The sequence below is a fragment of the Herpailurus yagouaroundi genome, unplaced genomic scaffold (assembly GCF_014898765.1).
Source record: "Herpailurus yagouaroundi ecotype Mexico unplaced genomic scaffold, PumYag 180, whole genome shotgun sequence".
NCBI classification, from domain to species: domain Eukaryota; kingdom Metazoa; phylum Chordata; class Mammalia; order Carnivora; family Felidae; genus Herpailurus; species Herpailurus yagouaroundi.
Window position 1 is genome coordinate 28058580 of NW_024412411.1, and position 15897 is coordinate 28074476.

The 15897-nt window shown below is 33.4% G+C and overlaps 1 protein-coding gene across 3 annotated transcripts in view; it reads left to right on the forward strand.

Annotated features, from left to right (window-relative positions):
• The window catches only part of CNTN5 (contactin 5), a 1407026-nt gene that overhangs the window by 1282714 nt on the left and 108415 nt on the right, over positions 1-15897 (forward strand). For all 3 annotated transcript variants that reach the window (XM_040489700.1, XM_040489698.1, XM_040489699.1), the window contains one exon: positions 3968-4088. In XM_040489700.1, the coding sequence (XP_040345634.1) occupies positions 3968-4088 (121 nt within the window). The remainder of the gene's footprint in view (positions 1-3967; positions 4089-15897) is intronic.

Below are 15897 nucleotides of genomic sequence, written 5' to 3' on the forward strand. Positions count from 1 at the left end.
AAGGCATTTGAGCTATAACCAGACGTATCTTCTCAGGCAAAGAAAGGAGCAAGAGCATCTGCAACAGAACAATAGGCAGAATTATGGGAAGTATTCCCATGGATGTGGAAATATGAAGGTAAGGCTGTAGAAGCTCAAGTTGCTGTCATAGGAGGTGGCATCATGTTTTGAAGAGTCTTCTGTGTTTAAATGAGGAGACTGGACTTTATCTTCAAGGCAATAAGAGCCAGCCAACACTTTGAACAGCAAAGTTATATGAGTTTCCATTTTTAAGAAGTCTTAACTAATATTCTTATGTTGGATGAGCAGGACATTTAGTCAAAGTGAAATTCAATAAAGATCTGGACTTGAGTGGAAGGATGACATTTCCTATATTATTTCAAAGTCATAAAGAAAAATTATAATAATCTAGCAACTGCTCTAGTGAGACTCTGTGAACAAGAAATGTAAATGAATTAGCCATGTTGCTGCCCTCACAGAAAATGAAAATACAACCTCTTTATTCATTTTTATCAAAGTATAGTTGACATAAAATGTTACATTATTTTCATGTGTACAATATAGTAATTCCACAAGTCTATGCATTAGGCTATGCTCACCCATAAGTGTACCAGCCTCTTTCTTAAAGAGGCTTCATTTATTCATACATTCAGCAAATACTTGTTGAGCTCCCACTATGTGGGAATCACTATGCTAGGTGCACAATGCTTGTGCTATGTACAGGTTGTGGGGAAGTTCATTTGAAGTAACATGTAACACAATTTCTTCATAAAGCCAAAAAAAAAAAAAAAGCATGAAAGACAAGATATAAAGCAAGTGTCAAAGAAAACAAGAGAAGACAGAGTAACTCCTGAGAGAGAAAAAGTGAAAATGAGGTTTATGCTTAAGAAAGCAAGCATCTGCTGTAAGTAACCATTTCATTAGAAGTGCACTAAATTGTGGAGGTTCTCTCTCACATACTGTGGGCTGAGATTGAGTATAATGGGCTCCCACATGAATTCTTCTCATTATTTCTCTTGAAAGATCAGTAAATCTACTGAAAGGGTAATTTAGGTTTACTGTTCACAATCCATTCATTTCACTTTTAATCTTCCCTGTTTATAATTGTAAAAATACAACACAGATATAATCTAAAAGAGAAGGGATGAGCCCAAAATGAGACAATTTCAACTCCTCAGTCTTGACATTGACATAAATGCAATAGGGTGTAGACTTTTTATTCCTGATAGATGGTGATGGAGCCTCAGACAGTTAATAAAGCATTGCATACTATTAATTGTGGATATCAAGTAAAAGACAGCATAGCAAAGATAATCTATACTTCATCCTCCTGAATTCCTTAGACATTTATGTGATTTTCAATGAAGACTCTTCTTAATCCCATTGAGCTTTTCTTTTACTATAATTCAACAGAAAGGACAAAGGTTTGGGACTTTCATCCAGGGCAAAAAGAAATCAGTGATTTGAGAAGATAAAGTTCCAGATATTAAGACAATAAATTATTTAATCACAAGAATGTTATTTTACACAATAATTTTTCAATAATGTGAGTTTGAAAACTGATGTAAAATCATTACTTTTTCTGCCATTAAACTACCACCAATCAGTTTGTGATATTGAAAAATAAACAAACAAATAAAAAACAACAAAGCAAAAAACACCAAGCACAGTCTTTCAGAACTATTATTTATGGAAATAATAAAGTCCTCTCTGATTTTCAGGGCCTCTCCTTGGCTTTTCCATTAGACATAGGGTTCATTCTGGATTTATAGTGTGCATATTGATTCCGGATTGATTTCAGTACCCTATAAAGAAAACTTCAAAATACAGGGGAAAAAAGAAATTTTCACACCTGAAATGTACCCATGCCACATAAAGTCATAAAAATATCAGTTTATTTATACAATATTAAATTATATTGATTTTAAGCTGAATTATGGCTTATAATGTCTACAACTTGCTTTTGTTTACCTATATTAAACCAAAGAGATTTAAAGTATAAATTTCCTTTTCAGATTTGAAAGGAGTAAGTGCTTATTCCAATAGAGATGAGAAAATGAAATTTAAGAGTATCAATTTATCCTAAGGAAATTAGGAGTGTAGGACATTCACTGGACAAATGTCACATTCCTTGAAATAATTATTATGATATTTTAATGCATTCTCACCATGAAGCTTTCCTTTATTAATGACTAAAACCGACTATGTCTTAACATTTATTTCATGAGAGAAACTTTCAATACCCTTAAAAGTTCCTATAATAAGACTAATAGAAAAAAAAACAGAAATGAAATACCAGAAAGAAATGGTTTAAAACATAGTGTACAGTTAAGCATTTCATTTAAATAAAGACACATAATTTGAGAGGTAAAAACTTCCAATGACTTCACACACTTTCAATGATTGCTATGGATAATGAAAAGAATCCAAAGAATTTCTAGAAATTCTTCTCACTTTTATGATTTTTATATAACCCATTAGTCTGTATCAAAAGAAGATATAGACCAATTTATAAAATGAGATAACAAAATAAGATTAAAAAATTAAAATGAACTCAAATAATCAGTGGGGTACTCCCCTCTAAAGACAAATGCATCATTTTTTTCAGGTAATTTGCCTATTCCAGCAAAAAATTAAAGATTTCTAATCTGAAGTGCTTCTCTGTGGTTTGCATTTAACCTTCTTTCCTATGCTCAACTACTATTGAAGAGAAGTGTTGAGTTTTTTTAAAAAAATGTCATTTCAAGCTATGTGCTTCTACTCTCATTCCAGTCAATTGTTTTTTATTGCAACATGAAAACTGAAGAGGGTATTGGAGTTTTGCTATGTTGTTATCCAAAAAAAAAAAAAAAATACTTATGAGTTGTGAATTCCATATCTTTGCATGTTCACACAAAAAAGAAATATATCTTTCCTGATAGAGTGAATGAAAGCCAAGATTAAGTAATGAAAGGTTTGTACCTGTCGTTCTAATGTGTAGGGTCATCATAGTTCCCATTAACTGATACATCTAAAAGATATTCTCCCTGGAACTTATTGATCTCCTTAACTGCAGTTATTCTTCAACTATGTTCTAATCATCTTGCTCCCAACAAGAGTCAAGTGTTTTGAACATCCTTTGTGTTTTGTAACTACATTGATTAACAGAGATTCAGGCTGACCCTACTCCCTGATGGTGGTGGTTATGGGAGGAATAAATCTTTGTTAGGTAAAGATGCATGGCTTTGGGATCAGCAATCTGTAACCTAAACCCTCTCTTTCTGTTGCCTACAGTGTACTCACAAAAGCAGCCATTCAATAAAGCCACACAGCATAATCTTTTGACTGCTAGCTTCTCATAATTAATTTTCACAAGTTTCTATTCCTTTCAAAACTAATGTCTTGCCACAATATAGACCTGTCTCTAAATATCAAAGCAATAATTTTGGCTCACTGATTATTTTTCCTATCCTTTTAAATATATTTTTTTTAATTTTTTTTAACGTTTATTTATTTTTGAGACAGAGAGAGACAGAACATGAACGGGGGAGGGTCAGAGAGAGAGGGAGACACAGAATGTGAAACAGGCTCCAGGCTCTGAGCAGTCAGCACAGAGCCCGACGCAAGGCTTGAACTCACGGACCGCGAGATCATGACCTGAGCTGAAGTCGGACGCTTAACCGACTGAGCCACTCAGGAGCCCCTCCTTTTAAATATATTAATGTTTGTGCATATTTAAATATTTCTTAAGTATTGTAGCTGCTAAAACATTATATGCAATATAAGTGTTCAAACTCTATATTAGAAATTGTTGAAAACAACTTCCATGTGTTCCTTAAAATAGGGTATGTTTGGTTTCTGTATTGTTGTCATATAAATTGTAAGGACAAAAATGGGCCCTTTGACTGAATGTGCAAAGTTCTCCTTAAACCACCTTGAACTAGGCAGATTTGCAACATTTTAAACTGGCACTTCATCCCTCTTTCAGCAAGCATCCTCTGCAGATTTAATGATCAGGAACATCCTTCTGATGCATGCTGGGAGATATGGCTGCAGGGTACAGACCACAGCAGACAGTGTGTCAGATGAGGCAGAACTTCTTGTTAGGGGTGAGTATGCTAATAGTGCAGTCTGAAGACATGATCACCATAAATTATCATACAAAGGAATTTAAATGCATGGACTTTGAGCACATCAGTACTGTGCATTTTACTTTCAATTTTACAATATATGTTATTTTTGTCTAACCTTTTGCCTTTGAAAAGATTACATGCAAAACTGCTTCTTAGTAACAGACAAAACCTGTAGATTCAACTTCAGGGTCTAAAACACCTTTAGTAATAAATGGTCACTTAGTGTGTCACAAACTTAATGTAAAACAGAAATTTTAAACAGTTGAGCCACAGATATTGGGACTACAGGGATAAAATTTGTGTGTGTATAGATGTGGTTTTCAAATGCAAAGTTAGTGGAAGCCCTAGGCACTTTTTTTCCTCCACTAACTTCTAAATTCTGCTTCCCAAAAACAGGAAAAGTGCATGCCTAATATGGTGGCATTTGTAAGTTTTCAATGACAGGGTTTTTTAAGTCTGAAAATGTCAAACAGAATGTGCAGAAATGACACTTAAGTGGTTTCCACCTATGAACCAGGCTACCAAATTCTGCAGCCCTATAAAGTTACATCTTATTTGAATTGAATTAAATAAATGACTACAGCACCAATTTCCTTTAGCACATTACACTCCAGTATGGGAAATACAGCTCCTAGCATGCATATTCCCTTTTTTTTTCTTCTTTCTTTTTCTTTCTTTCTTTCTTTCTTTCTTTCTTTCTTTCTTTCTTTCTTCTTTCTCTGCTTCCTCCCTCCTTTCTTCCCTCCCTGCCTCCTTCCCTTCCTTCCTTCCTCTTCTTTTTTTCTTTCTTTTCTTTTAGCTTGCAATACAATATACCTACAGAAAATTCCACAAATTATTTGTGTACTGGTGTATAACTCAATAAAACAAATGTGAATTCACCATAAACTAAATTCAAGATAAGATATAGAACTTTGCCAGAATCGTACCTAGTGCCTCTCCTTTTTTGATCTTAATTACATTTTGAGTGATGAGAGTATTGCATGCTAAGACACTTTGCATGATCTCTGAAAGTAAAAATTCACAATCCATAGCAAAAACATATTTTAGATCAACTTGCCTTTTATCCACTTGGACTGTTTTCCATTCATAATTTTTAAGAATTCATTAATATTATATATATATATATAATATATAATATCTTGAATAGGAAACATAAGGCATATAGTAAGCTTCAACATATCTTTATTTTAGTTGTATAAATTATTACAGGTTTATTGATTTTTGGTAGTGCATCCATCATTGGTCCAAGTAAAATGTTGTTTTTGAAATAAGTGGGTATCTGAGTGAGTTTGTTCATTTTGCGGTGTGTTTCTGTTCAAAAGGCTATTTGAACTTTTCTCCAAATTTATCTGAAGAATGTGTATCTGTATTACCCTTTTATAAAACATCAACCTTTTAAAGTGCTCATCCTCTCATGATATTCCATTTAGCTAAATTTTTTCCTTTGTGCATTTTGAAGTTATAAGGCTCATGGAATTGCAAACACCATACTGCGGTCAAATTTATGGAAAATCACTTTCTTCTCTTGCTGTGGTCTGTTTTAGATTATGTATATTTATTGGGTAGCACTTGCCTAGTAATTTAGAATTATGCTCTTAAAACTGGAGCTTTCCAAATGAATAACACAATTTGGAGGCTGATAACAAGAAACTAGGTATTTTTACAGGGTTGTGAGGGGCAAATTTAAGTGGCAAACCAACATTCTGCTTTGTAAGTAAAATTAAACTCAACAGGGTTTAGAACATAATTCAGGTTCAGCTTTTTTATGTTCTGCTCTTTTAGTCTTTGGCTTTATGCCTAGGAGAAGATAAAATGCATAAATTTTGGAATTATGTCCAAAAGAAATTTCAGACAGGTTTCTATTGTCTGAATATTCATGTAACATTCAGCTCAAGCTTTCATTTAAAGTAAGTTTGATCAAGTCACCAATTTTCTATTATATATTTGCATTACTTTTCTAAAATTACTAAAAATAGCTTGCCTTTTCTGCCTGGTTGGTCATGGATTTAAAAACTTAATGGGATTTTTGTTCTTCTTTTTTTATTTTTACTATTTTTGTTAACAGTTCCTGGTAATTGAAGCAGCTTGGATGTTTGACTATTGCTGTTTTCATGTTGGCTAGTGAAATAAAACTTGAAATAGTTTTACCTTGCTATTCTTTCTCCTATTCCCATTCATTGGTTTATAAACTTAGAGAATTCTAATAGTACAGGCCACAGGGCCAAAATTGAGCATTCTAAATGGAGTTTTTCTAATGACGGCTATAATTCCAGCAGTAGAATCCTTAAAGTACACTTATTCAAGTATGTGTCACATAAAAATGGGAACAGTAAAGACAATTCCATCATACATCTTCCTGTAGAATACCATCATTGGATTGTCTCAGCAGTTCACTTTGTTCATTGTTGAGCACGAGGAACATTCTTGGGTGGCAAGGGATATAGTTCCATAACCCTGTAATTCTATTTCAGTAGAGATTCAGGGGACTAAAAATCTATGTTCCCCAAGACTGATGGAAGCTACTTTTTTATCATCTCCTGTCCCATCAGAGATAGTCTATGAAATTCTTTTGTGCATGTTACCAAATCCTGAAATTCTTCTTCTGGCCCCATAAGCATATCAAATTGGAGCTCAGGGGCGTAGCCCTAAAACTTCATATTGCCTGTTTAGAATCTGAGTGTTCCTGACTAGTAACGCCTCCTGCTTCTCTTCCCATTCTCTACTTTAAAGCTACATTTCCCCCAAATGCTTGTTTCCACTGTTGCTTCATTTTGTTTGTGAATGTCATTCTATTATTCTCTTCTTTTCCACTATTTTATCATCCTCCAAAAATTGAATTTTCCCATAAATAATCCTCTGAAGCATAAAATCACTTGTTCTCACATACTTAATATTCAGTGAACCAGCATTATAGCACCACCAGGAATAATTTGCAGAACGATAATAGAAGTAATGAATATGTTAAAATAAATTATTTTGCTGAAATACAAAAGGATGTTAAAGCCACACCTGGACATCTGTGCACAATTTAAGTCACTTATTCAAGTGTGATACAGCAACGAAACAGAAAGTAAGGCTAGACAATGCTATAGGGAACCTCTTTACAGATAGATAGAACTGTACTATGATCCAGGGTAAAGGAAATTGATCATTCGGAGATAACACTAAATGAGATACACAATTTGTAAGGAACCAATACTCTCCACAAATATGAGAGATGATTGAACACAATATGAAAGATTCCAGAAAAAGGAGTGTTAGCTTTTTGTTACCTTATTTTACAAAAATTAATGTTAGAAATATGTTTCCCAAAGCCAATATAATTGTAGGAAACTATCATGGTTCAAAGAATAAAATGTGTTTAACTAAGCTGCAGTGACTGGGGACCAGAGCATTGAGTTCTGTTTATTCTGCCCAGAGGCAGAAAAAAGAGTTTAAAAATTCACTTCTTCATGCAAATTTTATACTCATAATACTCTCTTTATTAATACAAAACAGCAGGTCAAGAACACTTGGGACAGTCAAAGAAGAATCAATAATCTTTTGGTTCTTCCTGAATGCATAACCCATATGCACTCCTTTCTCCAAACATGGACACAATTTTCATTTCCTGGGTTACAATTTACAGGATGAATCTCATGTGTATTAAATTGAATCTGAGAAGAAACAGTCCACCTGAGGATGTAATTTGTTTAAAGATATCCCACTGTTTATAACCACTCACCCTTCCTCCCACCTATCACTTGTTCAACTTGGGGATAAACCTGTCTTTCAATCTTATTTCCTTTACACTTTCCATCAATTCAATTTCGTTTATTCTTTTCAAGAAAGATTTTTCCTTGAGTATGTTACCTTTAACCTCTCCCAATCACCTAGTCACTAAGAATCTAAAACTATTAAAAGTTTGACTGTTTTGTCTATTAAATAAATCAACAGATATCTGTTGATAATTTGCTATTCATTTACCTCATCCATTCATTCAGCACCTTCTCTGTATCAAGCACTGAGCTAGGCATTTGGAATGGAAAGATGAAGACACCAAGGTCTCACCCCTTTGTGTGGCTCTATGGCCACTAGTCTTCTAGTGTGAGAGGCATCTTTAGAAATGCATGTGAAACACTAAAAAAGTAAAGCTCTCCGGATAACTTTCAGTCTTTTAGGGGAAATTATGAAATACTAAGTGACAGCGTAGGCATATACATAATCTCTGCAACCCAGTGCAAACTAAAAATGCAGAGCCCTTGGGTCAAAACTTTGTAAAAATTTCAAGACTATGACAGCAGAGCATTAATCCACATATGGAGACCTTCTAAAGTAAGGACCTGAGTGATTGTTCAGGTTACACAGCCATGAAGCCAAACTTCTATAGCTATTAAATTATGTATTACTATTTATGAAGGAAAGGAGTTTAGCAAAGGATATTAAAATATCTTATTTTTTTACAATTACAACAAAATTGTCTAAATCTTAGTATTTTCGTCTGTAAAATTAGCCTATTAGAGCCTTTTCAGAGGTTTTATCAGCTTTTTGCATGATATATCTTTTTAATTATTCTACCCCATTTTGAAAGATTTTGTTTATTGTGTTAAACATTAATTCATATTTCTATTTTATTTCCCACCAAAAACTCTTATCATCATGCAGTACCTGGTATTACCAAACTAGTTGATTTAAATGTAGCCAATAACGGACACATTACATTTTAGCTGCTTGTGAAGTGTTACCAATTTTGTTTTCTTTTGTTTCATTTTCAAATAGCAGAAGATAACCTAAAGATGTCAATTACTACCTGATGGAAACCAGTTTGGAACCTTTGATTAAATACTCTACAAATTTTCTCCAAACTATAATTTTCAGTGATTCTCACTAACTAGAGAGAAAAGTTGGAGAATTTTCTGTCTTTTGCCCTTGGAAGGATACAAGTACTATAACTTTCCCAATACAAAGAGAAATTCAGTGAATTCTCTTGAACATAAGTGTCCAAGAGAAACACTTGTGAAAGAGTTCAAGAGAAACTTGAACTCTTGTGAAAGTGTTCAAGAGAAACACTTGTGAAAGAGAAACTAAGTGAAAACCTTGAACATATTTCTAATTTGAGAATCTGATCTGAGAATAAAGCAGTATTAATGTGTTAATGGGCTCTATCTTTACATTTCTTATAGAACTACCCTTGTGAACCATATAGATTCCAAACTGATATAAGTGCTTATCTTTAGCATCTGGCCACTTCTGAAAGTTTCAAACTTTAAAATGTACAATTATTTAACACAAGTTTCTTTTGGAAAATAGAGATTGCATAGTTTTTTTTCCCCATTATACACTGACCTTATACTTCCAGATTGCACAAGCTTTCATATGGTGAAGCAATATTTTGGACTCAAAAGAGTCTCTAGTAAATAAATAAATAAATAAATAAATAAATAAATAAATAAATAACAAATCTAGTGCAAAGAAAAAGACCAAGTAGTCATAAAAACAAAGTTGGGTTGGCCAACATTTGGGGATCACAGGACAATGACAAATGTTTTCAGTGTAATTTTAATTTTAATTAATAGTAATGGCAAATAAATTTGCAAATAATTTATGTTTTAGAGCAGAATGGAGGTTATTCAGTTAATATAATTTCATTTTTTAAACATGAATAATCTTTAAAATGGGTAGATAAATATCCTCCCTCTTGAAGAAACTCTAATCTCATTCATTCAGTGTCTTATTGAAACATCCTACACCATTGTGGAAATTTTAGATCACTGCTATCAATAGTACTGGATAAGATTATGTAAATAATTATACCAATGGCTTGCTTCCCTAGCTTAGACTTTATCTACAGTAAGTAGTTTGACATTAACATTTGTTGGTCAATCATGTGTTGGATTCTCTGCAGCACATTTAGTTTGGTTCATTGAAGTGATGGTTGATAATTGACTTGACTGATGGAAATGATTAAAGCAATGTATGTGCGTGTGTGTGTGTACCTGCAAATTAAAAACAAACAAAAAATTGTTATCATGTACAGACAACCAATTGATGGAGACTAAGTTTGTGTTCTGTTTACTCAACAAACATTGAGAACTGCCAGAGGGCACATTTTCTTTGACACTGATATTTCAGTCAAATGACTTTGACTTTCACAGGTTTCTTGATAGGAACATTTTGCTATTTTGAAACAGTACTCCAACTTCACTCTTCCATTTTGAGAAAAATTCTAATCAGCTGGATTTTATATCTTATATATTTTTGAGTCACAAACTATAAGGTGATCAGATTTCACTATGTATTTTGTCCCACAGACTTAAGCTATTTTTCTTACATATCCATCTTGATATAAAAATGGCATTTACTATCACTTCACATTTGTGTAAACTTGTTGAGATAAGTTCTTGGTGTGTGGACTATGTGTTAAGTTCTTATTTTATTCATTATTTAGTGAGTACCTACTGTATGCCACGACAATTCTAGTATGCAAGAGGGAAAAGTGATGAGATGGGATTGGGTATAAGTGCCTTCTAATGCCATGAGAGAGAGCTTAACCTTTATGCTTAAAGTTATGGATATCCATCAAAAGACCAAATCAGGAAAGGGATGTGAGTATATATAGACTGTAAGAAGATAATTCTGAAAACTGCAGAGAGTGTTTTCGAGGAGAGTAGACCAGTGGCTGCTAATAGACCAAGTAGGAAGCTATAGCAATAATCTTCACAAGAAATAAAAAAAGGTCTGAAAAAAAGCAATAATAATGGAGATTTAAAAGAGTGTACATATTGAAAAAAATAGAAGGACACAGAATCAATAGAACTTGGTGGCTCACTGTCTGTGAAAAATGAGAAGGAAGAGTAAAAAATTAATGCCAGTTGTGAGGCTTAATTTAGCGGTCAATGGCAGGGAGACCATACATTCTGGCAAGACTAAGACAGTTCCGAATTAAACTAGGAGTGACAGAGTAGTTATTATTGAAGCCCCTTCACTTTCAAAATTTTCCTGGTTTTGATGATAAATTATGTAACCTCCCTAATGAATGATCATGCTTTTCATGTAGTCTGGAAGGTAAGGAGAGAAGTGGATTGGGAGTAAAGGGACAGCATTTAAGATAAGGCTCTCCAGAGAGAAATATTCTGTAAGCAAATAGATTTGTGGCGATGGAGCTAGGAGAGAAACATTGAAGTTAATATGTAGATTTAAGCACAATCAGATGGAAATGAAAGTACAGAGATAGTATGTAAAGAATGAAAAGATAAAGCCTCAAGATAGAAACTCAGGAAACACTAATGTTGAAGAGGAGGAAGAATCTACAAAGACTGAGAGAAACTCAGGAAACACTAATGTTGAAGAGGAGGAAGAATCTACAAAGACTGGAGAAAACAAGCTACTGGGAAAAATCCCAAGGAAATCAAGTCCTAGGGACAAAGAGAAAAGAGAATTTCAGGAAGGACAAAATAGGCAACGGTGTCAAATGCAAGTAAGATAAGAACCAATATTTACCATTAGATTGAGCAATTTGAAGGTAATGATAACCTTGGCAAGTGCAAATCCTGTGGCATGATAGGTGTAATAACCAAATTACAGTAGGAGCAGAGAGGTGAGCAATAATACATAAAAGGAAAGCATGGACTTTGAAGTCAGACAGACCATTTCACATCCTCACAAGCTTTTACTGGTTATGTAACTTTGGGCAGGTTGCTTAACTTTAACCTTGCTCACCTTTCATTCACTCATGCAACACTGATTCATCAGACATTTAGAAAGCATATAATATGTGGCAAGTGCTATGCTAAGAACCTGCTAGCCATGAACAGCTTGTGTCCATGACATAGAGGAAGATATCTTTTTACAATGTAATATAAGGAAGATATCTTTTTACAATGTAACATTTTATACATAAACTGGATGAAGGACATTTGTTAATCCAAGAAAGAGACAGAAGATAGTGTAGCTTATCTTGCAAATAAATACAGATGTATGAGCAGCACATTTTACTCTCTGATCATAAGCTCCATTAATAATAAAACAACTAAAATTTATTTAGTTCCTATATGCCAGGCACTGTGCTAAAGGCCCATATGAATTATTTCACTTTATCTATTGAGCTTATCATATAAAAACAATGAGAGGAATACAATTTTAATTCCAACTTGCAGATAAGGAAACTAAGGCTCAAGGAGATTTAGGATTTGTGGAATAGTGAATACGCAGACTAATTTCAAAGTAAGCTTTTTAAATTACTATACTGCCCTCCATCATCACTTGCCAGATCATTTTCGTTTTATTCATTATTGTATCCCCTGGACCTACTTAGTTCCTGACACATTCTAGTTCCCGACAAATAGTAATAAATATTTGTGGAAGGAATGAGGAAAGAAAGAGAAAGAAAGGGGAGAGCAGGGAGGAAGAAAGAGAAAAAGAAAGAGAGAGAAAAGGAAGGAATAAAGAAGGAGAGGGAAAAAAAAAGAGTCCTATAAGAAGGGAATGGAGTGACAATCTCTGTGTTGGAGTCAGAACATTTTATACATGAGCTGGATGAAAGACATTTGTTAAGCCAAGAAAGAGATAGAAGATAGTGTAGCTTATCTTGAAAATAAGCAGTTTTTCACTCACATCTGCCTTTAAGAATAGGTCTCACACTGTAATCCTCTTAAATTTCTAATCTTAGACCACATGACCAGGAAGCTCAACATTATTCATCACCACTTTCTGTCTTATATTTTTGTCTAAATGACCACCAGACAAATCTGAAATTTCTCTGACCCCCATGCCTTGCCAATCATATAAAATATCAAATTCTAATGACTATTTTCTGAGGACATCTTGTGGGACTTCCTACCCAGACACTCTAGGTTTTGGTAGAAAAGAATCACTTCTGGACAAAACGTCACCAGGATTACTAAGCAATAATAAAGAAACAGACCTCTGTTTGCATGATCTCTTCTCATTCTCTCATTTTAAACTTTCTTATGATCGCCACAATTGTGAAGGAAAGATAAAACTTCCAACTGCTTTAAAAAGCACCTGACTTTCATTTGAATTGTTACTGCTGATCTTTCAAACCTTCGATATTCATTATTTCTTACCTACCTACGGGTAAATTATGTCAAAAGTCATGAAAACAAAACAACACAAAATGAAAAACGGTGTTTAATGTTCAAAAGGTTGTCTTAAACTCACCGATATTATTACTTGGGCAAAATACTGGAGTACTTATACCTGTGTTCATTTGTTTTAATTGTTTGGAAAAATCATCTACTTACTCCCTTTTCATAGTTTTTATAGACACAACCTAAACCAACCAGCGATCCTTTGTAACATGTGATCTTTTTAATTTCCTCAATGCATTTGTTTTCTGTGACTGTTACATAGATTGTTTTAGCATGTCTTTTCAGTATTGGGTAGTAATTTGTTTTCCCATAAAGCCTAGAATACAGTTTCACACAGCATATAAATACTACATGGCCCTTCTTTCATAACCTGTATGTGGTAACCAGGCATCTAAATTCCAAACAAAACATCTGTGGAATATCAGTCCAATGACTGCTCACACCTCCAAAAACAATGGAAAATTGGTAAGTTCACTTTAGTCTCTATCCTAAAATCTTGTTTTATTTCAACCTATGTTCCAAAATACTCAATTCTTAATTATTTTCTTGATTTTGTGTAACATATGACATGTAGCCAAGTCTCTGAATGATTCTTCATTGAACAACACAAAAATCCATGAATATTGAACAGAGAGAGGACCAGCACTGATTGGAAGAAACTTTTGCTGACTTTTACTGAAGATTAGATTTTGTTCTCCCAAACACCTGGCAAAGGTAATGTCTCTGTTTCACTAAGTACTCCTTAATTTGGAATTACAAAGGCAATTAGCTCTCTAATGAGTTAGAGGAACTGAGGTGAAAGAGTAGGGGAGAAACTGAACAGCAGATGATGTCTGTTAATGCCAAGAAAGAAAAGAAAAGAATCAGTAAATCATTCTTGGTAAAAAATATTTCATATAAATATCTCTCCCTCTTGTGTTTATTTTTTTTTTAAACTAGAGTGTGTCTAACTTTATTTTTTAGTATGTATTAGGAAAATCTAATTTGACACTTTATGTATAAATATTGGCAGTCATGAGCACATGGGCCTCTACTCTATGTTGTTGATTGAGTATCAGTAGGTCTTACATTCAGAAACTTCTGGATCATTGCTGAGGTACCTAAAAACTGAGGAGGAAAAGGGGAAAGATACTTCCTGGCTTTATAGAAACAGTTCATTAAGATAGAAAATAACCACTACAAGATTCAAAGTGGGCAGGCATTCAGAAGCTGAGATATAAAAGTGACAGCTGCAAGGTTATTTATGGCAATGAGAACATAAAATTGCATAACTTTAAGGTATATAAAAAGTAGCAAAGAAAGGTCTTCTGTGTTTGTGCTTCATTTGGAAAAGCAGTATCTTTGGACAACCCAAGCACTTAGCACTTGACCTAGTTTATAGCTGTGCTCAGTAAATGTTAGTTGAATCTCAATAGCCTGATTTAAAAATGATTCAAATTGTTTAAAATGGCTGTGTAACTAGTTTGCACAGCCAATACAGTGTAGCATTATAAAAATAACCCAGCCCCAGCTCTCAATCTCACTCTGACACTAGCTGGATAACCATAAGCAAGTCATTTTACCTCTTTTGGATTCTTCATTTGTAAAATAGGCATATAATATCTAATCTGAAGATTTAATAGGAGACTGAAATGAGATCTCAAATGGTAGAATGATTCTCTGTAAATGGTAGATATTATTGTTGATATTCTAAACTAGAGAAAGAATTTTTATTTCTCTAATCTGTAAGGAAATGAATCATTGTTCTTCATGGTATATATGGGCAGGAAAATGGTATACATTTCTCCAACAGTTAATCCTATTTGATTATCCATTGACTAAAATATCCAGTAATATTCTGATTGTTTTGCCCATTTTGTTCAATTAAAATTTTATAATACATGCTAAAGGTGATTGGGAGCATTTTGACTGTTTCTCCTTCTTCAGGGTCAAATCAGCATGTTTATAGGTTTGTCATAATTTTGCTCTCTGCTGGTTTATTGTCATTAGGATAAACTGTGAAACACCATCAGGACCATCTCAGTATATTCAGTAAACTGAAGCAATGACAGCTTGTATCACTTTCCTGAAGCGTGAAATATGAGTTCATATTAATACATATTTACATGTATTAAAGATTCTATTGTGATGGCTTCCATCTTTGAGCAAAATGCAATAGCTATCTTAGTGTACAAAGGAATTGCCCAAATGTGAAATAAATGCTGAAGGGCTTCAGATACAGAGAAACCAAGATTATAAGACAGAGTTTAAAAAAGAAGTTAAAAAGTTAAATGCACAAATTATACTTCATTTTAGAAAAAGTGTGTAGATGAGCCTATGATGGATAGTTCTAAGGTACTTGTTTTTTATATAAGTAACGATCATCAATATCTGCATATCTAATAGCTACTAACTTGATATCACACAAAATACATACTATAAAATTGATTTAAATCATAGTATTCAATATTTTTAAAACATATATTCATTCTATGAATGTTTATATAAGACTTTGCCATACCTTCAGTTTAATTGACAATGAAACAATGCAAAAATTACAATAAAGGTTAGAAAGCTGTTATAAGCCACCAAGGGCACTAAAGGATTTGGAAGTACTGCACTTGTAAAATAAATACTTAAATTTTTAAAAATTGAAAACAAATAGTATAAATGATTTTAGGTTCCCTGGAAATTATGTCTTAGATTTTAAAATA